Source organism: Dermacentor albipictus, chromosome 6 (assembly GCF_038994185.2).
Source record: "Dermacentor albipictus isolate Rhodes 1998 colony chromosome 6, USDA_Dalb.pri_finalv2, whole genome shotgun sequence".
Lineage (NCBI taxonomy): Eukaryota > Metazoa > Arthropoda > Arachnida > Ixodida > Ixodidae > Dermacentor > Dermacentor albipictus.
Genome location: NC_091826.1, coordinates 17,741,996 through 17,768,099, shown reverse-complemented (window position 1 = coordinate 17,768,099; position 26,104 = coordinate 17,741,996). Strand labels below are relative to the sequence as shown.

The window sequence follows — 26,104 nt, the reverse complement described above, 5'->3', positions numbered from 1 at the left end:
AAATATTATTATTATTATACTGGTTGTTAACAATTTAGTCTTAACTCAAAATGTTGCGAGTGCAAGAAATGTACCTTTGTTAAAGATTCAGATATCGATATCGGGATCTTATTTGTGGCCTTGCTATTGCGCACTCTTTTAGAAAACACAGATGTTGAAAAAAAATTGTCTTGCAGGCGCAGCTGTATTGTCACGGCACCCAACGTTGTGCGGCTAGGTGCCGAGGAAACTGCAGTGGTCTTCAACCGGGGATCACCGCGGGATGTCACGCTAATCCTCCAGGATTATCCTGCGCGAATACACACTCTTTTCCGAGACACCATCAGCCTCGGCACAGGTGAGATTGCACGCGCAAATACCGCACCAGTTGTCGTATTAGACGCACGTATTTTCACGTTCCTGCAGAAAGGAGTCCGGTTGTGGCCATTACTGCATCACTGCAAACATCGAGCGGGCACACGTGATCGAATAAGCACCTCCCTCCCCACGGCCTCTCATTCGATACGTTATTCAGACACATCACGACAGCCGTATTTGTTTACTGCAGCATTCTTATACTAGAGTCTCTGTAGTTTGTACGGAGAGACGCAGTGTGGATGCTAAAAGACATGTTTTTTTGCCGCAATTTGACACACACAAAAGGAAGACACATAAAGACAACACGGGCGGCGGGGAGGGGTGGTACAGTATTTTTTTTTGTGTATGTCAAATTGCGACAACAAACATGTCTTTAAGCAAGCACCAACTAGGCCAAGAAGCAGTTCTGTTGCAGTGCGGATGCCTGTTCTCGAAACATATCACTTCTAAATTTAGCGCTGTTGGTTATGAGAGAATAATAAAAAAAAAATGTTTAAGCACGCGTTTTTATCTCACCTTTTTTATTGAAAATTGGGACTGTGTCACTGCGTGTACGGCAGGAGTATGAACGTTATGCACGAGTTTATACAGTAGTTCCTTGCTTGTGCGCATATAGTTCGCTTCGCAATTTCAGACCTTTCAAATGACAGCATCCCTGACTAGGCTAGATTGCACCCTGTCACACCACGAAAACAGCAACGGTGAACCGGGAGAGTAAGCAGGAGGGACCAACAAGGTCTGGCCGATCTGCGAAAATGAGGCCCCACCGGGGTTTTTCGGTAGACGAGTTTATCCTGTCCGGTCGTCGCACGAATAAGGCCACCACCTGCCGACCGAAGGAATGGTTCCCCATAGGCGTTAAGCGACGTCAGGCTTCTCACTTGTCTATTTGCGCAATTTCGTTGCAGGTGCGCAGGCGCGGCATAGTATGCGCGTCTCGTGCGAAAAAAAAAAGACAGAATGAAAACAAAGATTAACGTATTGCGTTCGGCACAAATTTGGGGCGGGAAATTGACCTTTCGCGACTCGTTTGCATGCCGAGAAGCCCCGATTCCCGACCTCACCCTTGCGGTGGTGCTTGACTCGGCGTACACCTGACAGTTCCGACTTGACGTGTGCGCTGCGACGCTTAAAATTTGTAGACAAGAAGAGGCGCGCTGGTTGGCGGCAGAGAAACTTTGTGCAACTGAATCAAGCGGGACATCTCTTGCTTACGTAAGGTTCTACACCAACGGCATTCTATTTTGTAAACAGAACACATTAAATAAATACAGACATATAAGATAATGGTGACCGTTCAAATGTTGAACGTGGTTAATGATACGTGTATACATTTACATGCAAGACACCTGAATGAAAGGATCAAAATTGTGCACGTTTTGTAAAAAGCAGCATGAATGCGGTTTTAAGGTATTGAGTTGATTAAAGAAACGTTGGACTCGACACCCAGCTACGATCGAAAGTAGCCACTCTAACAAGCAGGCACAAATAAAATTAGATCGGTGCAGCTACAATTCTTAATATGGTATGCGTTGGGCTTGCTTGGTTCATGTCAGTACAATTGACTAAATATTTAAGATATATTAGCAATATATTTTGCCTAATTTCGACTTGTATCGAGGCTAATGTATTAGGAACCGAGCTGCGGGTGAGACAACAAGGTAAACGTTCTTAAACATGCGCTTGCCAGGCTGATTCTAACGAACTATGGGCTTTGGAAGCGCTGCTAAGCACGAGGTCGCGGGACTAAATCCTGGCCGCCGCAGCCGCATATCAGTGGGGGGCGAGATGCAAAAAACGTCCGTGCTCCGTGCATCGGGGGTACGTTAATGATCCCCTGGTGGTCAAAATTCTTCCAGGGTCCCCTAACATGGCGTGCCTCATACCTAAATCGTCGTTTTGCAACGTAAAGCCCCAGAATTAAAGAAAAGAGAAAAAAAAACGCGCTTTGGTCTTCAGCAGCGAGGTTCTGGCTAGATATGATGCTTCGAGCAGGTTCATATGGGTCACTAGAGGAGCCCTTATCAGCCGTCAGACGGTCTTCTGGGGGGTGATAGGGTGGGATGGTGCGTCTTGGGAACCCGATGCCCCAACCACTGCACTTTTAGAGATAAGCCACTCGCGCATGTGTCCGCTGAGCGGAGCAGCAGCTGGGTGAGCTTCCGCGGCGGTTAGCCCCGCATGAGCTTGTCGCCAGAGTCCGAGGGCGTTGCACGAAGTTGCGAAAGTCACGTGATTAGTTTTGGTGTGACGTAGCTTGTTTGGCAATGTCGATAACAGAAAAGTGGCCCCCCAAACGCGATACCAGCTTGATATTCGCTTGTGAAAACTCTCTACCTCTGGCGTTGCAAGCACCGGCGAACCTAATGGAAGGACAACCGTTGTGACGTGTTATGTGTTTCCCCGTTGAGCATTGAACGTGCGATCGCGACGACAACACGAGGCCCTGGAGATATGATAGCACGCGGCTCCGTTTCAGAAACGAAGTTGCTGACGGTGACATTTCAGCACCCCGAAGAATGGTCACGAGTAGACCTGTGACGCGCTCGCGTCAAAGACGCAGTATGGTGTGGAAAGAATCTGAAGACGCATCATGCATGGCGGACGGATGCGTAAAGATAACCTTGCTTCGCTCGTCGCAATCCCAGGCCCTTGCATGTCGCAGCTTGTGCAGCTTAATTGGTGGAGTTGTGACGTAGATTGTCTGAAATCCTGGTGAGAAAACAATACACCTTGATATGGGATCGCTTGTCTGGAAGACTCTGCGGGAGTAAACAGCATTTGAGGTCCACTGCGTAAGGACCGTGACATGGTGGTCAAAATGGTTTGGAAGATATTCAGTACCTTTTGTTGCTGTGTAGTAATTATAGGATAATGCGCTCGCACGCACGTAAGCACGCGCGCGTAGAGACACACACGCACACACACGCGCACAGAGGGGGCTTGTCTGTATACAGAAGAAGCAAACTGTGCTCGTGCACTTAGAACACAAACGTGACTCCAACGCTTTTAGTTTGGCAAGCTCTCTCGTGGAAAGGCTATATAGCTTTGCTGTTATGCTAACTTTTCGTTGAACTGCAAAAGCGTGCTGCTAGCACTTTAAAGAAATTGCGACAAATATCACGAATGTCTTGAGTTGTGTATGTTCTAAATGAACTGTTTCACACACGCTGGTGCGTGTGATAGTGCAACGTTTCTGTATAGTATAACTGAGTAAGAAGAATCAGAGGAACTGAGGGGTTCAATTTCCTGTTAATACCGGCCGCACGATGTCGAATGACAACGAAGGATAGAAAAGCATAACGGAACTTACCTGTCATTTGTTAAAATTACGAATAATAAGATAAGGGTAAATGAAAGTGGAAGGAAAGAGAAGTTGCCGCTGGTGGAAGCCGAACCCACAACCTCCGCGTCACCCTTGCGAGGCTTTCTTGAATTCCCGATTTCTCGAGTATTGGCGTGCACGTGTGTACTAAGCCTAGTTAGTGCTCCAGCGCCGCTCACACCCTGGGGTGGCTGTGGAACATGCTTCCAACCGTATACGTCACATATAGTACTTGGCGCCTGTTGTTGAAAGGAAATGATTACGAGCTTACAAAGCCAACAGACTTCACGAGTTTAACTTTATGTCCACTGATGGGACAGAGGCCTCTGCCGGAGATATCTAATTGTCACTGTATTTCGTCAAGTGACATTATTCTGTGCCTGCAGATTTCGGAAGTTCATCACATCGCACTTCTGCCATTTGGAGCGCGTTTCTCAGCGCACGTATATACTGCTACTATAACGGACCACCGGTTATTGGCTCTGCGCATCACATACCCAGCTCAGCTGATAACAGCTGTAACGCGCATACACTGACGTATCGTGCGCGTGCTGTAACTGTATAATGCCCGTTTGTATATTGTTTGCGCGACCCAAGGAAGTTAAAGAAAAACTGCCGAAAAACAGTTTTTCTTTAACCCCCTTGGCGCGATCCCCTATATGCTCAAGCTATTCTCCTGTTGCATTTTGCCTGTGGTTCATTTCTAAAGATGTTGGGACGAATGAATGCATTCATTCGGTCATTATTTTGCGGAATTGATCAAGCAAATCAATGGGGCTTTAATGCTTACACTTACACTGATTTCATGACAGAAAAAGAACTAGAATAAAAGTACGATGGACAGAAAACGTGACCAGCTTTTCTGCTCCCGCGGATGCTTCGCGCACGACTGCTTTTCTATCCGTTTAATGCAAAAAACGTCGGTATTTGTCTGCAGTCCTTGCAGTTGCCTCATGCTTCAACTGCAGTTCTTCGAGCAATTGCCTTGCGCAGTCGCGTGAATTGCGCGGTCGAGTGAATAATAATGCAAAAGGATAGAAAGGTGCGCGAGTTGGTACGGTAACATGATCTTGGATTGTAGCGCGGGAAGCGCGGGAAAACTTAGGTTGGACAGAGCGGCAGGTGCATTAATATTAGACTAAACGAACGCAGACAATCACTTAACAGCCCTAATGCTTCACACCTAGCGTCACATTGTTTCAATTGCGGTTGTAAACCTTTGTTTGAAGACACAAAAATTCTTTCAAGACACAAATGCCAAACCACACGGAAAATAATCGAGGCACTTTACATAAAAAGATTAGGAGAGACTTGCGTTAGCCACGCATCTTTGTCTCTGTTAGAATGCGAATTTCAGTATCTTCACAGCACGTGTGTTAATCTCAAGTAGTATCTTTTTGTTGTTTTCTTTTTTGGCTTCTATTCTTCTTGATACGCTTAACTGATGTCTTTAGACCCTGTCATGTTCATATGCTGCGGTATTTGCAATCACCTGTATGTATATGTTGTCAGTTTCAACAAAAATTTTTGTTGAGAGTCAGCGCTCGTTCTGTCTGCTTCTAGTCTCTGTCCGTGCCACTCCGCGCTACAATCCAAGATCATGATCGAGTGAATGGCGCGGGCTGTTTGACGCTGTGTCGATGAAAAGAAATGATTTTGTTGCCGCAGGGGAGTCCCGCACGGTGCGCATGCCGATCGACCCCCACAAGTTGAGCGCCGAAGAGATCCGATCGGGCCAGCGGCGCTATGTGTCGCTGGTGGTCGAGTGCTACGGTCTGTACAAGAAGGAGGCCCGGCTACTCGTCAGCGACAAGAGCGGCTATCTGCTCCTCCAGAGCGACAAGCCCATCTACTCGCCCAAGCAGACCGGTGAGGCCAATGCGTAAGCCGGCGAATCAACCGAAGGAGGAAAGGACTGAACGAGGATCGACTTTTTTTTTGTTTTATTTGATCCAAAACGTGGAAAGTTTGGCCGCAGTAAGACGCGGCTTTCCCAATATCGTAGCTAGAAGAAATAACAAAAAGAGATGACGTAGGAAATATAAAACGTCCCGAATATATCAAATAGCAAATCTGTCCGTGGATCATGGAGAGAAAAAAAAAATTTATGGGGTTGCAAGAACAAGACATGCGTGACAGATAACTGGAACACAGTAGAAATTAAAGATGCATTTCATGATATACGATTCGCTACAACCACTGCCGTAAACAGATGCCGGTAGTATGCGGACGGAACATCAACTATATATATATATATATATATATATATATATATATATATATATATATATATATATATATATATATATATATATATATAGTCACGCACACACAGGTATTTCTGTTGTTGAGTTTTTTTCGCCTTCATATTTTACCCTGACGCACCGATTAAACTGTTAAGATGAAGGTGCTGGTAATTAAGCAGAAAGCATATTCTACTGTAGGAGCCGGAAGCCAGATAACTTTTCAGACTTAACCGACCGCTTAGCTCTTCAGAACGGAATAGGTTTGGGCGTGTTGGTTATTCATCGTACTGCAAGTAACAAATCCCAGCAAGGACAAAGGACAGGTCGAGACAGGACAGGTGCTTGTCCTGTCTCGACTTGTCCCTCTACCTTGCGGCGCTATGTTGCTCGCATTACGCTTAACTCTGTCATCTCCCCCCAAGTGCATTTTTGGAACTGGTTTGACCTGAATTATTAAAACTTATCTTTGCAGTTAATTTGCGAATGATTGCCGTCGGCGAAGACTTCGTGCCATCCATCGGGGACCTAAAGCTGGAGATTAAGGTATTCAGTACACTCTTTCATCGCATGAGCGAGAAATAATTTTTCGTTGCGTCCTGTATTACATTACAGAAATCACAAACTGCGCGCTTTGCGCGTAGTCTCTTTTGAGACCTGTCAACTTTCCGGGGAAAACACGGGGAAGGCGGGAGATGGAAATTCAAGACGATGAGCAAAACGAGAATAAGGTGAAAGCAGGAGCCAACGTTTCGGCAAGTGGACTTGAAGAAGACAAGTCCACTTCTCGAAACTGCGGCTCCTGCTTTCACCTTGTGCTCGTTTTGCTCGTCGACAACTTTCCGGCAACATTAAGCGCTTATCAACCTGCCGGTCCGTAATACTCGCTCCAGAAACATGCAACATTCCTGTCATGTGATCTTACGCCGAACCCTGCTGGGCGAGTTCGTCAGAAAAAAAAAAGGCAAGAAATCTATTTAGATGTTCCAGCGCTTCCAGAAAAACAAGTGCTGCCAGGGTTGACTGAGCTCTTATATCGCGCAAAATGTTTCCAGATCAATTCGTTGGTTATTTGTGAACCTCCGGCAGCCAACCTCACACATTTGCGAAAGTTTTCCCGAGAAAGTTGTGGAAAAAATTGAATTCTGTTAACCCGGCGGGGTGGCCCAGCGGCTATGGCGCAGCGCTGCTTAGCACAAGGTCGCGGGTACGATTCCAGGTCGCGGGCACCGCATTCCAACGGAGGCAGAATGCGAAAACGCTATACTGCGCTTTGGATGCAGGCTGAAGGTCAAAATTAATGCAGATACACTCACAACGGCATCCATCAAAACCCACTGGGAACATTTGGGATGTTAACAATTAAATTAGCATTTGAATTCTACTGAAGCTAAATTTCTCTGGGCGTAAAAAAGCTGCCACATTATTTGTTGACGCTTATCCAGCAATAAACACATAATAAATTGATGATTCTTTATCGACGTCGCACCTGGCCACGGCGATTGTCCATCCCGTTGCAACTGATCTCATGCGCCTTGCGGTGCAACTCTCTCTCTTTTTTTCTTCAGAACCCGCAGAACATCGTCACGTACCAGACGGTGCTTAGTGCGAAGGACAACGCCTCGTCGACGGGGATGTTCAGCCATTCGTACACTTTCCCGGAATCGCCGATCCTCGGCCAATGGAAGGCCGTGGTCACGTACGGATCATACGTGAGACCCGTGCATGTTTCTTTTTTGTTTGTATTCCTTGTTTTCGAAATGCTGCCTATTTTAAGAGCCCCGCGAGTTACCCTGTGGTGCCAACGACGCCCAGTTTCCGGTCCGGATGTCTGTCGTTTCGCGGTCAGCTCGCAAATAGCCCGCGTCTGCTTAGAACAGCAGAGGGACTGAAAGAGTGGGTATTAAAAATTCAACAGGCTAACTTTTTTTCAAGGCCTCTTTGCTGACTGGCTATTGGTATACATACCATGACGGCTGTGTAAAAAAAAATAATGTGCCTATATATTCAACCTGCCTGGCGGGCATCAAACTTTTCCTGGACGATTGCGCTAAGGAGCCTACATTTTCCGCGCTTGTGGCGTGGGTTGTACTTTTCACAGCTGTGCACATAACATCACGTGATCGTGCTGTATTTGCATTTGCGGCGTTATATGGATGATAAGCGACCGAAACATGCTATGAGGGACGAGAACGAGCCACTCGATGACTCTTCATGCTGTTTGCATGCTTATTTTTGTGAATATTAAAATTCTTATTAAACTGGGAAACACTCAGTAAAAGGTCATGGACCATCTCTTGAAGATTTTCACCGACTCACCCAAAAATAAAGTTGCAGCAACCAAGCAAGCTTTGTTTTTCTTTCTTTATCCAGTTCACCCAAGAAACCGAGATCACTTTCGAGCTTCAAGAATATGGTAAGTTTTGTGTTCTTCCTTTTAACTGACTTTATACGGTCAGTGATTCTACGGAGGAACTGATCTCAGACACGTCCGTAGTTTGTGCATTCCTCAGGTTGACTCGGATGTGTTTTGTCTTATCTTTTTTTTCTCTCGTGCCTCCAGTGTTGCCCACATTCTCGGTCACGCTTACCGTTCCCAGCGTCATCCTCACGGAGCAAGACTACGTGGAGGGCAAAGTTGAGGCCAAGTGAGTGTGGTTGCCTTGCTAAGAAAAAGAGGGGGAGGGGGGGGGGCTGGAGACGCCTGCGTAAAAAAAAAAAAGAAGTGCCTATATATTCAACGTGCCGGGCGGATATTAAACGTTTCCTGCACGTTGGCGTTGGCGTGAATTAGCCCGCTAGATAGTTACAGGCATTTGGCTTTCAAGCTTAATGTCTCAATTGCGTGTTCCGGGCATCGACGATTCATCATAACAATAACTTCAGCCTGAGCTATCTACAATATATTAAAGAAGGATAAAAGGCGGAATAATCACTTACCTAGCTGTCTGTTATCTACACAGACATCTGTTGTCATAAATATTTATTGATCGATTGGACAATTGTTGCTGATGAATCTATACGACAAAGTGCACACTGGGAGAAAGGGGGGTGTAATTATAGGCTAGCGAGAGCCTGTAAAATAAGGTAACCTTAAGTGCATGAATAATACTTACTAGAAAGGCTGGCACTTGGGTCTGCTCTGGGAAGGGGTAATGTAGCCCTTCCCAAAACAGGTCACGTAATAAAAGCTCCATGATAACGAGTTAATAACGTAACTATTGATACCTATTGGGAAGTAAGAATATATTAAACCATACCTTGCGCGGTCGTAAGTTATCAGTTGCTTGGGGACTGCGTCAACAGTCTACTAGCTGTCTTCGTACATACGCGTGTATATTGAATCTCTGCAGTATTTGTACTTTGTGAGCGTATACTTAAAGGACAATTCAATAAGATAACTTTGTGTTATAGTATGTAAGCAAACGTTATCAATGTCATGTGCACTGTTATGACTATAGTCCTTATTTCAGACAAAAACAATAAGAGATGAGGAAGATTGCAGTTTTATTGCAGGACGTGGCTTTTCCTTTACTTTGCTACAGTGCTAATGTACATCGCACAACTGAATATTGAAAAGCAATATTATTTTGCCAAAGTAAACGTTTTCTTTATAAATGAAAAAAATATGTATTTAAAAGCATTTTTTCTCATTCTTGTCAAAGATACGTCTACGGAAAACCCGTCGAAGGCTCCGCAACTTTCCGTTTCAAGGTCAGAAACGAAGGCGGCAAAGACCGGGAAATCGGCTCAACAAACTTCAAGGACGTAAGTGTCTACGCTGTCTTCCTAAGATGACATGCCAGTTGTATACGCGCAGACTTCACGAGGCTTGTATTAATTTACGTAGCGGATTGCTAACGGGTTCCAATGGACGATGAAAACCTGGGGCGAAATGCAGAAAACACTCGTCTACATAGATACGCGCGCGGGATAAGGAAACCCAGGTAGTCTAGATTAGCACGGACACTTCCACTACCTCACCCCTCATATAGCTCAAACTGCGTTATTGTGACATTAATGCTCACAAATTTAATTTATGACCGCAAGAACATACTCCCGAGCGTGCCTCAGCAATGCTGCTACCAACTGTAACGAAGGCTTTCTCGTACCTACCTCCCTGGCATGCATTCATCGACGCCTCGTGAAGAGACGTTCCCCTGTTATGCCTAACAGTTTCGGTGCAAATTTGCTACTCTTTGCGTGTGAGGTGTTATCGCAATCATTCGTTTCTTGTTTGTACTTTTACCTGGCAGCTCTGTGCTTAAAACGGCAACTGGAGCTATATATCTTGCATGACAGGTGAATTACTGCGCAATAAAGAAGGGAGGAACGCAAAAACAAAATTATGTTACAAATTAAATCCTGGAGTTTTACGTGCCAGAATCACGGTATGCTTTATGAGGGAAGCCGTAGTGAGGGCAGTGACTGAAAACTTTATTCGAAGTGTCCGGCAATTTGGGCGGGGTGGGCCTATCAGCAGGTGACGGCCTCGAGTCCTTGGACACGGGCGGCTATCTCGGCGGGCCGGACGGCTCACAGTTGATCGGCGAGGCCGGGGACTCCGGATTAATTTTTGACCATTTGGAGTTTAACGTGCACCCAATGCATGGTACACGGGCGTTCTTGCATTTCGTCCGCCGTCGAAATGTGCGCGGAAAGAAGAAACGCAGCCTTATGTTTGCCTTGTTTCAGCGGTACCTTGGTCGTGCGTCAGTCCCTTGTCTAGTGAACACCTGCAAAGAAGTGAAGGCTGGCTATGTTGGTAATTATTCATGGTAAACCTGTAGCGTGCCCACAAAACAAAAGACAATGCTTGTTTGCAAACTACCTGTGTCCTTCGTTCCTTGTGCGAGCTACACCTTTAGCATGAATAATGTGCACCTGTTTGCATAATTTGCGCATATTACTTGACCAGTACCTAAAGGGCCCCTCACCAGGTCTCGCCATCTTGAGCTGACTGGCGCAGAGGATACATTGCGCAATAACGATCGTGTCTGCAAAATATTGCATCGATACGGGCCGCGGAAAGACCTGAAATTTCAAACCGAACGCCGTTTTCCCTTCCCCTCGAGGCGGCTGCGCTCCAAGCTGGAGGATGACTTACACGTACTAGTGCGCCTACGTACACGTGTTTACACTGTGACGTCGCTCGTGGTGACATGTGACTGAGAACTTTTTCAAGGCAGCATCTGTTATTTGCGTAATATGTTGCTTGAACAGACGAAATGAAGCTTAGAGAAACAATAAATCGCACGAACCGAATGTCTGCACGTTTGTGTTTTACTTCGCACCGAAGCGAGAGAAATGGACTTCCGTTTCGTCTGGTTGTTCCCACGTCGTGCAGCCGGATGCGTAGACACCGAAACTATTCATCTTAAAACTTTTTGTGCGCAAACAAACAAGGACGAGCGCTTTCTAACAACTGGTTTTATTTTGAAGAACTACCTGCTTAAGTACCAACAGATCTGCGCGATCTAGTCAACAGAGCACGCCTATAGCGCATATGATACCCGCCGATCTGCGCGATCAAGTGAAGCGAGTACGTCAATAGTACATACAACACTTGTGATAAACTATGAAACCGAAACTATGAAACCGAAACCGAAACTATGTCATTTTTTACCGTGTTCCAGCGCGAGATCATGTTCTCTGATCCGCTTTTGTCTGCCTTAGTATTCGTGTAGCACTGACTTATACCTCTAGTCAGGTGTCCTCGTGTAAACAGCGCAAAATCGTGAGCTGCGTTAAACGAGACAATCCCAAGAGCTCGCGCGCGACGCCGTCAGCGGAAGTGCGCCGTGCCGCGAAAAAGCCAGGATAAAAAAAAAGTGAAGGCGGGACCCGTGACGTATGCGTCGCGCGATCCTCGAGGTCCGGTACGGGAGAACGCAGGGAAGGAGTTTCGCCTGCGGAGGCTAGACAAGGCAAGTGGAGAGAGCTCTATGTTTGCTGTGAAGCTCACCTCCAGAAATCACGGGTTCGTGGCACTGAAACAGTTCTGTCGCGGCTATTAATAAGCCTACTTAGAAAGAAATTTTGCGGCAGAACGCTCGCTAGAGGACACGTTACAACTTCCGGCGTATTACCAAAATATTCTATGGGGCCCGTCGTTCTTCGAGTATTACTTTATTAGGCTGTTCGAAATTCGAACCACATGCACTGTTGCGCTTATTATGTATCCCTACACTGCAGTTTATGAACCTGTTATCTCGCGTCACCACGCTGATAATGACTTGCGCGCGCGCCTGCGCTAACAAATGAACGCAGCTGTTTCGCGGCGAAGCGACCTTCCGCATATCGACCGCGGAGCTCAAGATACCCCGGCGCAAGCGGTGGAGTCCTCTCGTGCACGGCAACCGGCTCGTCGTGGAAGCCGACGTGCTCGACAAGGCGACCAGCAAGCGTGTCACGGCCGTGGACGACTCCGCCGTGTTTGCGGCCTCACCGTACCTGGTGGGCTTCCGGAACACGCCCAAGGACTTCAAGTCGGGCACCATGACGGTCATTGTGGTACGCACAAGTTCACATGCCACTGCGTGCATGACAAAAGCTGTCTTGGTTCTGTGCTCTGGGACTTTTGTAGAACGTTTGCCCATGCGATACCTTAGAGAAGTATTATTCAGTATCTCTTCGCCGTCCTGAGGTTCAGACTACAAGAAACTTGAAATACAGCGCAGCGACGTAAATCGCCGCCGGAAAAAGTCTCGATCAACCAAACATTACCCTTATTTCTGCCTTTGCGTTTTCACGAATCTCATTCGGTAATTTCGACTTCATCTTGTAGCTCTTATTTCTTCGTTTCAACGCCTATGTTCGACTGATTTGCCTTTAGCGACAGAATGATGGATGTTCCCCAACTCAAAAGCCTTCATATAATCAATGCGCCAATTTCTATTCATGCTATCGCTCTTCAATCGCTAACTGCTTTGTAGCTGTGGAGAAGCTGGCCAAAAACGAGTTGCGTCGACCGGGCAATAAATAAATAAATAAATAAATAAATAAATAAATAAATAAATAAATAAATAAATAAATAAATATTGGTATAAAAAGCTTTTGAGAAGAACTGTGCTTAGGAGCGATGCACTTTCTTGCGTCATGCATCCCATCCATTTCAGCGCTTCCCAATTTATGCGTGACGAAAGGCACCGTCGGTACCGTTGCGACAGTTAGTGCGGCAGCTCTTGCACTCGCCTGGCATCGAGATCCGCGCCGTGCGCATGACCGCCTTGTATTTAAATAGCATGAACGGTCGCTTTCTGCAGTGCCTCCGAGCGTCAATTTCGAGGTTCTATGGAAGCCGCCGCTACCTGCAAAGTATAGTTTCAGTAATGGTTCAAAAGAGCGGCCGCGCAACGTCAACGAACGCGTTACGTCAGCGTGGGTTTCCCTAAAACCCCTTAAACTTCGTTAACTTCGTATCCACCCTGGCCGAAGCCAACGCCGCGTCGCTATTGGCCTAATAGCATCACGTGGGCCCTCGCGCCGTGCATCAGCGCCATTTTTGCTCGAGAGGCGTCTACGGAGTGGCGAGGAGCGCATGTTGGCGCCGTTGCTACGCTCGAGCAGTGTAGGCGGTGCCACGGTCGAGGAGGGAGCGTGAAAGAGAGGAGAAACGAGGAGGAGTGAAGGCGGAGGAGGAGATCTGTGTCACTACTTTACGAAGTTTAAGGGGCTTTATTGCAGATAAGGGAGTCTACATGCATGCTTGCATGTATAGGCTCCGCAATACAGTTCGTCACGCGCACGCAGGAGCCTGTCCACTTTGCCGAGCACAGCGCATGAAAGCAATAAGGTGCTTGAAACGCCAGCAGAATATCACTTGTAGCATGCGCACGTGTGCGTGCATAAGCACTTAAGGCGATCAGAATGAAGTAGTACAAGAAATTCAAATATTAAGAAGACATTTTTGTAGATTATGACTGCGTAAGTTAACCGTCCTAATCTCATTTAATTGGAATTTGTGTCTTTCGATGGTTTTGCTTTTTGGATATGTCGATGGGCGTTGAGTATATGTGGTGCCGTCTCATATCCTCGAGTGTTTCGCTACCTTGCTTTTTCCTTTAATTCCAGGCTGATGTGAAGACCCTGAACGGCAAGCCCGCTGTTGGGATCCCCTGCGAAATCACTGTTCTGGATGACCAGGAACTCGACGTTCCGGTTCAGCCAACCCAATCCATCACAGACGCCTCGGGAAGGGCCGCCTTCCTGGTGCAGACTGAACGGCGCCACTCTACGATTAAAGCCAAGGTAAAGACAGGGGTACTCTTCATCCAGTGGGCTGCTGAGCACGAGGTCGCGGTATCGAATCCCGGCCATGGCGGCGGCATTTCGATGGGGGCGAAATGCGAAAACACCCGTGTGCTAAGATTTAGGTGCACGTTAAAGAAGCCTAGGTGGTCGAAATTTCCGGAGCCCTCCACTACGGCGTGCCTCATAATCAGAAAGTGGTTTTGGCACGTAAAACCCCATAATTTAACTCTCGTTCCAGAGCACGAAAGAAATCCCGCATATGTTTGGTGAGCGTTCAGCTCTGACACGTTAGAATAGGAGGGCATTGTGCATCGACTTGTGCGTCGCGTTTTCTGTGGCTGGCGCTCGCGTGTGGTAGCAGCAGCGATCACAACAGAGTGACTCGGTGCATCATGACGTCATGACGCATCGAACATCTGGGTACCTGAACCAAAACTGGCTTGTGGAAAGAGGTATTGTAGTAGATTATTTAGGGAACACTGACTCTTGCCAGTATTTCTCCTAAGGCCTAGAAAGCTTGTACATTGATCGAACGCAAAAAAAGTACAATAAGAATGTTGAGCGGACAATATCATGTCAGTATTCCTTTAAACATGTGCCTTGGGTTGATGTTAAATCTGTCGTACGAAGCAGACGACAGGACATAAAAACGTTTTATTTTTGCAGGAACCGAGAGCAGGAATCGAGAGCCATAAAAACTGTGCGGTAAAACCTTGATGCCAGAAATTGATTACCGAGCAGCAATTAGCCTTGATAGCGCCTCCAGAAGCGCCAGAAGAGGCCTTCCAACGGTTTTTATATAAGCTGTGGCCAGGGACGAGTATAATCACAGTGGAGACTCCGCATCAGCTAAAAAAAAATCACATTTGGGAATTCTTGTGGGCACTTCGAGGGTCTCGCTTTCAGCTGGTGCCGTCTCTTGATGTGCTTGTAGTAATAGCATATACATGTTAAGACTTTTGCTCTGTGCTTCCGCAGGTAAAAACAAGGGACCCTAAATACAGGCCTCACCAGCAGTCGGAAGGAAACATCGCCGTTGAGGCGTTCAATTCACCCTTGCACGCTTTCGTGGCGTTGAAGCGCATGGACACACGAAAATCGTTCAAGGTGCGTTGATTTTACCTTTACATGCATTTTTATATGAATTTTTATTTCAAATTTATGTTACCACCTTTCTCTGTGTAACGCCCTCGTTAGAATTTTGTTTAGCCTGAGCTCCCATCACCCGTTTACTATGTGCAGGTTGGCGAATACTTCGATACTCACGTGACAACCGAGCCGGCGGACATCTCACCAATTTATTATCTCGTGAGTACAAAGCAGTGAAGGCCAGTTTACATATATGATACGAGCGCTTCCCAGAGTTAAACAGCGATAGAACGTTTCTTTTATTTCACAGTTGCGTGATCCTGAACTCCCTAGTTACGTGATCGTTGCCTCACTACCACTCCTCACCATCCTCCTTTTGAATATTCAGATTTCCCTCGCCGCATACTCTACGCCCCCGCTTGTTCAGCTCTAAGGTCCCAAACTCGTTCAAGTCGCATGGCATTCCGCACGCTTTTCGCACGTGTTGTGACGCGTGGAGAACTTGTCATATCGCGCACAGACGCAGAAATTATGGCTTACGTATTGTGTCCGCGAGTATTGTAAACCGAAATTTGTTGCACATGGGCACGGCGTGTTAACTTTTCTGCGCGTCCCCGCATGTGCGGAAGGCGTGCGGATTGAGTGAGTTCGGGCTCTAACCCACGGGGGGAGGTGTGTTCGAGAGAGAGAGAGAGAGAGAGAGAGAGCTTTCTAAACCCCACTCCCAAGGAGACCAGTTATTGGCGTGATGGTGGCGAGTCCCCTTGTCTAAACATTGGCTCCCTCCTGAGACATCCCTTGCTTGACCACTGTTGATCACTCCGTCTCCGTCCTCCTGTGAGCCTCTGTATTGGTTGGAAATCTACGCCTATGGTATACACTAGAACGTTGCGTTTTCCTTAACGGTTTAGCAGCTTATGGCAGAGCAGAGCTGCCAGCTCCGAGCGCTTTCCTCGTTCCCGTGCTCGCGGGCAACTCTCTGTGGCAATGAAGCGAAATTCGCGTCTCCACTTGTGTTGCTGCGCCAAGTAGTTCGGCAGTATTTGACAGCACTTGTGGTTTCCGGTACGGATACTGAATTGGCGTCGCTTACACGTGCGATAGTTTCGCATTTGCTCTGACACGGAAGAGAAAAACAGGGGAAAAAGTCGAATTTGACACTCAGCGGTGTGCATTGTCTCATTTTGCTGTTCTAAATACGCAGTTTTTGGTTTGTTTTTATTTGCCAGCTTAAACAATGACGCGAATGAAAACGTGGGACCTTTATTTTTGCGGTATCCCTGTTAGTTGTGTGCTCCTTACCTCTCCAGCTTTCCTTTCATTGCTGCAAAGTTGTTCGCGAATATCTCTTTCATCTTTCAGTCCCATTTCCTCCTTTGCCACACTGCTGTCCGATGTTCAGGTGTCAGCCACGCGCCAGACAGTTGAGGGTGCGGTCACCAAGCTTTACTCTTCTCAGTCAATCAATCTTCCGTTCTCTCTCTCTCTCTCTTTCCGACAAAACAGCTCTATTTCAAAAGATTTCTCGAAGATTTGAGAGCGGGTTTGTTCCTATTCCACGACTAATAAACTTTACACGCAAGGGACACAGCAGTGACGGCCGGACAGACACGGACAAGCGTTTGTCCTTGCCCATGCCTCCCTCGCGGCGAGAGTTTATGAGACGTTTCTGTGGTTGCGCTCCTCACGCCGTGTGACTGGTTATGGTGCAGTTGGTCCAGAGTTATAGCTTACGCACTCTGGAGACGGCGGGCACAACAGATGCCGCTCGCCGCAAGTGGCCTGGGCGCCAACTCGAGCTCCTCATCCGTGAATTTCGCAGGTAACGAACCGCGGCCAGACGAAGCAGCACGGCATTCTGCAAGCCAGCAGCAGCTCGTGGCCGCGTCGGTCCATGAACTTTGCTGTGACGCGGGACATGAGCCCCACAATTCGGGTGCTCGTGTACGCCTTCCATCGGGGCCACCTGCTCGCCGACTCGCTCACCATCCAGGTCGAGGAAGTTTGCTCGGAGTCGTCCACCGTAAGCGCAGTGCTGTCGCTCATTATTAAAAAAAAAGCAAATAAAAAGGAAGGACTTTGTTCTGTACTAAGAGACTCAGGTCAAACTGAGCTGTGCGAGCTTTCCATGCATGCGTGCGTGCTCGTAGGGGGACTGGTTTGCCAACGGCTAAAAATCGAAAAAAAGAAAATGTGTCACGCATTAGCGTAGCGCTGTGGAGAGACGTGGGATGTTAGTCGAGTTTTCAGTCGAGGAATCATTGTCTCTTTATTACTTTCATTATCACTTTATTTTTAATAGTTATTTGCAAATACTGCTCCCTCCTATTTGAGGCGTTGGAGGATCGGGGACAGAGAACGAAGAAAAGAAAAATTCAAAACAACAACAAATAACATGGTGAAGCAAATATTCCGCAAACTCCGCCTTCCGTAAAGTAATTTGGGTGGAACTTCTAGGGTGACTATCCATGCATGCGACTCGCATTCTCTTGAGACGAAAATGATTTTGGAGAAATCTGAAGTGATTCCTTTTTTTTTTTCATTGAAGAGCGCCGTCAACAACGTTGGGTTCACGTTTTGAGAACGCACTATATGCAGGATCGGACCACATATTTGGGCTGCACAATCTTCGGGATCTGCCCATGGAAACGGTCTGATAGATAGCCGGAAAGAAAACTGGTCTGGAAATGCTAAGAATGCTATTCGCTATAAAAGAAGGGTGAATAGAAGCACATATCTATGCTGCACTCTCTTCGGAATCGACCCAGGAACTTGGTTACGTAGATAACAACTGCAGAGGAAACTTGCCCACAACACCGAGAATGCTATTCACATCAAAATTATTCCAGGTGGTTACGTATTCCAAGCGCAACTGAAAAAATAAGAAGAAAACCATAAAACAAAAATAAAGTAACATATTATTATCGCCTATTTTTCGCTGTTGAATAGACAGAAATGGTAATTGACACGGTACTTTATTACCCAATCTCTCCACAGCGACTGATCGATAACAGAGGAGACAGCGTCTTAAAAGCTAATATACTAAGCCAAGACCTGACGAGGAAACGCTGTTCTCATAGATAAAAGTAATCTAATTCGGCACTTCAAAATTTATGGCCTCACCTTTGATATCAACGTTAAGAACTAGCTTAACTTCATTTTACGATGCTTTTTTCGACGTTTGGGGAATATGTTAACTTCTTTTTATTGTGTGTATCTCATACGCAGTTGATTCCCTTGCACTTATCAATTCACTTCAGTTGATTGCCATGGACTTATCAAAAACGTCATTACGGTGAGAGCCTCTTCAACATAACGTCAGTTTGTGTGTGAAGCTGTTTTTTGTGTAGTAATTGATGGACATGGAATGTGTTTCTGTAACTTCGTACTGCTCTTCAGTCGTCAGTTTTCAGTTTATTTCAGTGGGTGCTAATGTGGACGTGTATATACGTACAAGTTATACCGTATGTCCAGTCTACAAAGTAGTCTGGCATTAAATAAGTAGGAATCCGTTCTCCCTGCGCTCAAATTTCGCGCAGGAAGGTACTTAATTCGGAGTGCATTTCGTGCGTAATGGCGCGTTCTGATGCAGCGCTTGCCTGTTTCAGAAGCACATAACAAGTACTCGGCACCTGCGATGATAGTCACAAAAAAAAAACTTAAAAAATGTTCAGCGGAGGAAACCATGGCGCTGCCTGTTGCTGTAGAAAGGCAGCAGGCATTGCGTCCCCTTCGAGGCAGTAGCGCTGCTTTCGCACTGAGAAAATTTCTGTTTCTTTCAGTGTGCCGTAACCACAGGCTACATGTATTTCGGATTTATTCTCTACAAAACTGAAGTACTGGTAGCAAACATGGTGTTGAGTGAAAGCGACGTGCCACCTCACTGAGCGTAGTTTGTGCGCTAACGAAACTACTTGCTAATACCTAGCCCACGTCGACGCCATACAATCTACTCAACTTTCCTTGTAGTTGCTTTTTAGTATACCTAGTATGGCGACGCTTACGTGGCAATGCACGACCTTTTAATCTGCCTGCTTGCTCGCAGATAAACATTGAACCCAACTTCAACAACGACGAGCCGGGCAGCAACGGCTCCTTGAAGATCCTGGGAAAGAGCGGGACGCGCGTCGGTGTTCTTGGCGTGGACAAGGCCGTGTACGTCCTCAACAACAAGGGTCTGCTCACGCGGGAGAAGGTACGCCTTACCGTACTTACTCGACTTTAATGCGCCCTCGAGTGTAACGCACACGAAATTTTGCAACCAGAAATGAGAAGCACGATATCTTCACTTGTAAGACGTACCTCGATTGTCATATTTAAAGAAATGTAGAATGCAACGTCCTTCACTGTACGTTTACGACGTTTCAATTGTGAAAGGAATAATAGTGGAGATCTGTTCTCAGTTGGAAAAATATATAATACATCCACTTCACTGTGGACCGGAAATCATGCATCGTCGCTATCGGAGACCTTTAAGGTGTCCGACAGCGACGACAGTGACATGATCCCCGAAGATGCAATGTCGCAGACTTTAAGGTCTCTGACATTGCAACTGCGGTTGAAGTATTTGAGATAGTGCATTTGTTAATCGCCTTGCAGACCATGACGACCTAAGTGCATTTGTTAATCGCCTTGCAGACCATGACGACCTAGCAAACTTAAGTAACGGGCACAGGTAATATTTCAGCAGTATCCGTTAAAATAAATTTTGAGTCATTTGGGGGGAATATTTTAGTCATTTGGTGAACAAGAAGCCACTTATGATTTGGGATGTGTCATCGCACGATTAGATAGGTGATTCTTTTTATTGGGAAGATGGTACATGCAGAACAGTGACAGGAGGTCTGGGAATGGCAAGGTATGGAACGCAGAGGGGGACTTCGATTGTGTTGATACCTCGTGCAAAAACCTGATCCACTTGGGTCCCATGATATAGGCGCAACGGCCATACGGGCACAGCGCTGGTGCCAGCCGTAACAACGTTCTCCCGCCCACGCGAGGCACATACCCATTGGCACCTACCCAGTTGGTGAACGGCCAAAGAAAAAAAAAAACAGAAATAAATATTAAAGAGAAAGCATAAAAACGTAACGCTCCATCTATGCGTGGTTCTATCGCAGCTGTTCTCGACTCTGAAGTCGCACGAGCTTGGGTGCGGGCCTGGAGGCGGGCTGTCGTCCGAGGAAGTCATCTCCAACTTTGGCGCTGTCATTATATCCGAGGAAGGAACAGAGAACGTCGTCAGGACAGGTATTTGGTGAACTTTTGCTTCATTGCTCGGACCTGAGTTTGTACGCTCGATCGATGTTACTCGAGACATTTCTCGCAGTTTATGCTGTTCGACTTTGCCAACGGAAAGTGTATACAAGCAAATATTATTTTCAGCTGGAGTGTTTGAATGTGCTCATTGATAACCAAAAATGACAGTCTTACGCGATAACGAAAACACGGGTGGCGGCTTCACTTTCCCATTCACGTATCAGCCCCCCGTGACATAAAATATTACGACAGCTAGCTTTTGCTGGGGGCTGGTTAAACGTTACGCCAGTAAGGATAGATAAAGGATAGATAGAATAAAGATAGATAGCTATAAAGCAAGCAGTGAATCAACTTAGGAAGTCCATGAAGCTTTTCTTGCATAAAAACTGCTTAAACACTGCTAAGTGGCCCGCTGTTTGTAACGTCGCGCTTACGTCATGAGGACAGCGGCGGCTTAGGCCGCGAAATGAATAAAACGAAACATAACTGTTGTTTTCTTTTTACTCATATAAGCCTCCCATTCGCGCAACAAAAGTGTGAATAAAAAAAGTGAAGGTATACTCTGCCAGCCTAAACTGATTCAGGGTCTCTACAGTTCACTTAGAGCCCACTTACCTGGAAGATTGATAGTATCTGCTGACAATGAGTTTCTATTTTTTTCTTTTTTTTGCAACCATTTCAGAAGGCAGCTGCGAAGCTCGGGTTCGTCGCCGCAGGAGCGTCCATCAGAGAGCACGTGAGTAATTTTCGTAACGCATGCTTACGAAAATTACGCGATCTCGTCTCGAAGTGAGGCCGAGAATTTCGGCCACCTGTGACCTCCTAAAGTGCGCCCAAACTAAATGGCGGTACGCGAACGTTTCTGCATTCCTCTTGCATCGAAACGTGGACGCCATGGCCGGGAATCGAGCTTCCCGCGGCATCCGTCCCAGAAACGGGATGCTGCTACCAAAGCAGATAGTCGTTGCATAGCCTCTGTGAATTTTTGCTTGTACCCCGTTTCACACTTAGCAGCGACGCTGTGCAAGCTACGGAAGAAGCGCGGTCATCAAGAAGTACTACTTTGCGCGTTTTGTGGTCAGGTTGGTTAGAGACACACAGCTGTGAATCAAAAAGGCGCGGCCGGGCTTTTCACATCGCGTGGACAATTTCTTGTACTTGATTTTTCTGCCTCACGTGAATTTCCCGCGGTGTCTTTTGAGCGTCACACCAAATTTGTAAGATTGCACACAACACCGCGAAGCAGGTGCAGCTACCGGCCAGCCTTCGCGAATTCAATGCACACCAACAACGTATCATCGCGCGATCTCTCACGTGAGGCTGCCGCGACGTGTTGCAGAGGATAAGCAGGAAAACAAAAAGAACGAAAAGCAAATAGATTTATAACGACTTGGTAGCAGCCGCGTGCTACAACTTCTAGTGCTCAGAAATTAAAACACTTTTCTTATTAAATACTGAGTCTGTATATATATAGAAAAAGAAAAGAGTTTCACATATTTGGTGTCAAGAAACACCGCACTACTTCCAAGTGCGCATGCGGCGACTGCAAAAAAATCACTATAGCATCTTGAAGCGTTGCACCCAGTGTATGAAACGGTGCGTTGTGCTCTCTCCCCTTCCACAACTGGGGACTTCCCCCTCTCCCGTTCGCAGAGCGAAAGTACAGCCGCGACCCGTTCCTGAAGGAGTGTTGCTCGCTGGGCCTGAAGCGCGACAGGGTTGGTCGTCGGTGCAGTACGCGGGCCCACATCGTGCGCCGCTACATCGAGGGAACCAAGGGCGAGCAGTGCGCCCTGGCCTTCGAGGACTGCTGCCTGAGCGCCACCAGCAGGCCCTCTGACGCAGGTGAGCTTCCGGCGGGACGGGGGGGTGAGGAGGTGAGTGGTAAGAGGATCTGAGTGGACGTGCCATTCGAATACACGCCACAAACGCTATGCGCTGTGAAGTTATGGACATCCGCACGTACTCACACCGATAGCACCTTCTTCCCCCCCTCTTTCTTCTTTTCTTCCCTTAAGCCCCTTCCCCTGTGTAGGGTAGAAAACCGGACGCGCGTCTGGTTGACCCTCCCTACCTTTCCTTTCTCCCTTTTCACCCTCCACCCTTAAAACAAACACGTGGACTATGGTATACATGTAGAGAAAGGGTAATTAATGGGTGCCGGGGATGTCTGTCTGACCATTCGCTTGACACGCTACGCCATGTGGAGAGTGTGGCAGATGAAGTGACCCGCTCATACGCGTACACACGCCTATACATATGTGCTCAAGTATTCTTTTGCGGAGTGCCACTCAGGTGTCAGCCGCTCGAGCCAGACGAGTTACAATGTGACCCGCAGCAGCAATTTGCCTCTTTCCTATTTATTCTATAGTTTCAATAAACCAGCGCTTACTATTAACTGGTTCCTTATTAATGTATAAACTTTCAACAGCACAGAAGACTGGCATGTCGACACAGGTGAACGCACATTGTCGATACCCTCGTTTTCTGCGCTGCCGAAAGACCCTATGTTTCTACGGAGAGGAGACCTGCGAAATTGCTCTTCGCACGCAGGACGAAATACATATACATTTATTTTCATTTATTTTCCTTAAGGACCCCACGAAGGGGCATTACATAAAGGGTGAAGGAGAGATGGTCTAAGTGTTATAACCTATGAGCCCCAGCTTGTCTGCGGCTACGCGTGTTCAAGTAACTTCCGTAATCGATCGCGATCTATTGCATAAATCACCTTCAAAACATCTGATTGCGAGCTGACGAATTTTTAGGAACGAATTTTTCGGGGCGGACGTTCCCTTGCTCAAAACTGCGTTTTGCAGTAAAAGGAAATATCTGACGTGTTCTGTAGACAAAATATTACACAAATAACAGCTAAGAACTGTCTATATCGCTTTAGTGGCGACATAGACAATTATAGTATGGTGGAGGTACGCGGATAACACTTCATTGAAGTCACAATTGCCGTGTTTTATGTACAGGGAAACAAAAACGTTGAGTGGTGGTGCTACTTGTGGCAAATGCTCCCGACAAAAGATTAGGTGGGGTGAAACAAGGCAGTGCGCTTTTGTGTCGAGTATAAGGCATCCAACAGCGCCTAATAAGGCGGGTCGCAGAAAGAACCGCAATTTTGAGAATGGGTGTCCGACACACCGATCTGTGACTCGTGCAACTGTGAAGAGACGACTGAGCACGTGTTGTGTTTTTGGGATCTCTATGACAACGAACGCGACGTTCTTCAGAGGGTGTTAAATCGATTAGATAACATACCATATTTAGAGACTAAGAATCTCGAACCATAGCCCCATGCGCCGCAGGCTTACAAAGCGACGCGGGCACTGCTACGTTTCATGAAAGCGGCTGGCCTCAGTGACCGATTATACAGGCGTGAAGTTATGGACATCCGCATGTACACACACCAGATAGTACCTTCTTCGCTCCCTCTCCTTTCTTTTCTTCCCTTAAACCCCTTCCCCTGTGCAGGGTCGCAAACCGGACGTCTGTCTGGTTGACCTCCCTACCTTTCCTTCCTTCCTTTTCGTCCTCCTCCTCCTTGAGACTGGGTCGCACAATGTAGTGACACGAAATTTACTCTACAATTCTACGTACACCATTCAAACTTCGCCTCGTGGAAAGTTGTTTCACCTGTTTTATCCGCCCGTTTTGCACGTCGGCAGCAAGTACGCACTTCGAGCCACCGTTCAGTTTCCTGGAACCGGATGACCCCGACAGGACGCGGTCGGGCGTCGAGTTCTCCGTGGACGAGACCTTCGACGAAGTGGACGGCGACGAATCTCCCGAAACAGTGATACGCAGGGACTTCAGGGAGACGTGGCTGTTCGACGAGCAGGTCATAGGGTAAGGGTCGCCACACTGGGAGAGTGACCTCTTAGGCTTCATTTCTGACCGCGCAGAGCACATCTGTACAAAAAAAAAATAATGTATGAAGTGTTAGTTGAGCTATAACTTAATCAGTATACTGATTAACTGTCTACAACTGAAAGCTCCATCTAGCAAATACAAAAAAGCCGCTATAAGACATGTGCTAAGTCTCCCGTGCTTAAATCAAAATTTTTAGCTATCAAAGCGGCGTAGTATAATCGCTACGTTTGGCATTAGAGGGTTAAAGTAACCGTGCTTATAACCCAGGCCCCTGAGCAACTTAGTTATCTCAAGCTCCTGGCATGAAGAGATCGAGAGATAGGTGTATTTTACAGAAGAATAGTGTTTTCATTATTGCATCGTCCAATGTGTAATACCATAATATCCCGGCGCCCAATGCTCGAAGGTTGCATTAGCTACACCAGATAGTTCGGGATTCAGGAGAAAAAATTTTGCTCGTTCTTCAAGCCTCAACCGGGATCGTATAAAGGTATTAAATATAGTGGCTATGAGGGCATTATGCTTCACTTGACGGGGTTGTAATTTCAGACAGAGCTGAATGGCGTGACATGAAACGAAATTTTACAAATGAGGTACCCAATGGATTTCAGAACCAAAATGGTCAGTGCAGAAAGAACATTATGAATGTTGTTAGCTGCAGGCTGACCAAGCGTTGCATTTCTGAGGCACCTTCTCGCAAGTACAATGCGAAACTCAACAGGAGCATAACCACTAAAAAATTTTGCCAGAGCTGACGGAAGTTCTGTAAAAATTGCACCGGATTGTAGTCTGTCGGTGGAACGAACGTAAAGATAGAGCCGTGCTTTCTGATATCTACTTTGCGGGAGTGTCGTCGACTGAGGGGAGCGACAACTATGACACCCCTGCTCCAGCATTCCAGGTTACGGCACAATATATTTGCGCCTTGTGGTGTCGCTGTATTTCCGTGTCCAACGATCGTACTTTGCAGGTGCTTTAAGCAGGAAATCATTACCACCTCATAAGGTGCCTAAAGCGCTCAATCAAACAAAACCACATGAAGCTTTATAGAGGATCTCCCATGGATGAGGCAGGATTATCGCATGCAGAGATTATGGGGAGTTAGGGAAATGTATGTGGGAATGAATGTGGGCGGTCATTAACAAAATGCCGGTAAATGACGAAACGTCGTTAGTAATGAACTTGAACAAGGAGTACGAGCGAAACACAAAGGACGCGCAAGGCAATGTCCGTTGTGTCGAACGCCTTTTCCTTGTGTGCGCGTCCTTTGTGTTTCGCTGGTACCCCCTTTTCAAGTTTCCAGTTGGTGCATGTGCACTAACTGGCCGAAAAGCGTGCGCTAATGTCATTAGTAATGTTTTTTTTTGCATAACGCAGATGTGTTTGTAGCTAACGTCTCCGTACCTTCCTCTCTCTCTCAGGCCGAACGGCGTGGCTGATTTCGCGGTCAGCCTACCGCACAGCATCACCACGTGGTCGGTTCAGGCGGTCAGCGTCTCCCCGGCAGGGGGCGTTTGCGTGCCTAAAGCACAGGAGGTGCGCGTCTTCCAGCCCATCTTCCTGCAGGTGGCGCTGCCGTACAAGGTGGTTCGCAACGAGCAAATTGAGGTGCTCGTCACGGTCTACAATTACGGCGCTGAATCGCTGAGGGTGAGTGCTTGGGACTCTTGCCTATTAAAAAAAAAAAAGAAATCGGTGG

At 46.9% G+C, this 26,104-nt stretch overlaps 1 protein-coding gene across 6 annotated transcripts in view; it reads left to right on the top strand.

Moving 5' to 3' along the window:
• LOC135914469 (complement C3-like) overlaps positions 1-26,104 on the top strand; it is an 87,233-nt gene that overhangs the window by 21,759 nt on the left and 39,370 nt on the right. For all 6 annotated transcript variants that reach the window (XM_070540036.1, XM_065447348.2, XM_065447349.2 and 3 more), the window contains exons 4-21: positions 177-337; positions 5,351-5,551; positions 6,401-6,471; positions 7,494-7,637; positions 8,299-8,341; positions 8,489-8,573; positions 9,591-9,693; positions 12,196-12,438; positions 13,999-14,175; positions 15,157-15,285; positions 15,421-15,486; positions 17,090-17,290; positions 19,313-19,462; positions 20,388-20,517; positions 21,209-21,262; positions 22,180-22,371; positions 24,201-24,381; positions 25,827-26,055. In XM_070540036.1, the coding sequence (XP_070396137.1) occupies positions 177-337; positions 5,351-5,551; positions 6,401-6,471; positions 7,494-7,637; positions 8,299-8,341; positions 8,489-8,573; positions 9,591-9,693; positions 12,196-12,438; positions 13,999-14,175; positions 15,157-15,285; positions 15,421-15,486; positions 17,090-17,290; positions 19,313-19,462; positions 20,388-20,517; positions 21,209-21,262; positions 22,180-22,371; positions 24,201-24,381; positions 25,827-26,055 (2,560 nt within the window). The remainder of the gene's footprint in view (positions 1-176; positions 338-5,350; positions 5,552-6,400; positions 6,472-7,493; positions 7,638-8,298; positions 8,342-8,488; positions 8,574-9,590; positions 9,694-12,195; positions 12,439-13,998; positions 14,176-15,156; positions 15,286-15,420; positions 15,487-17,089; positions 17,291-19,312; positions 19,463-20,387; positions 20,518-21,208; positions 21,263-22,179; positions 22,372-24,200; positions 24,382-25,826; positions 26,056-26,104) is intronic.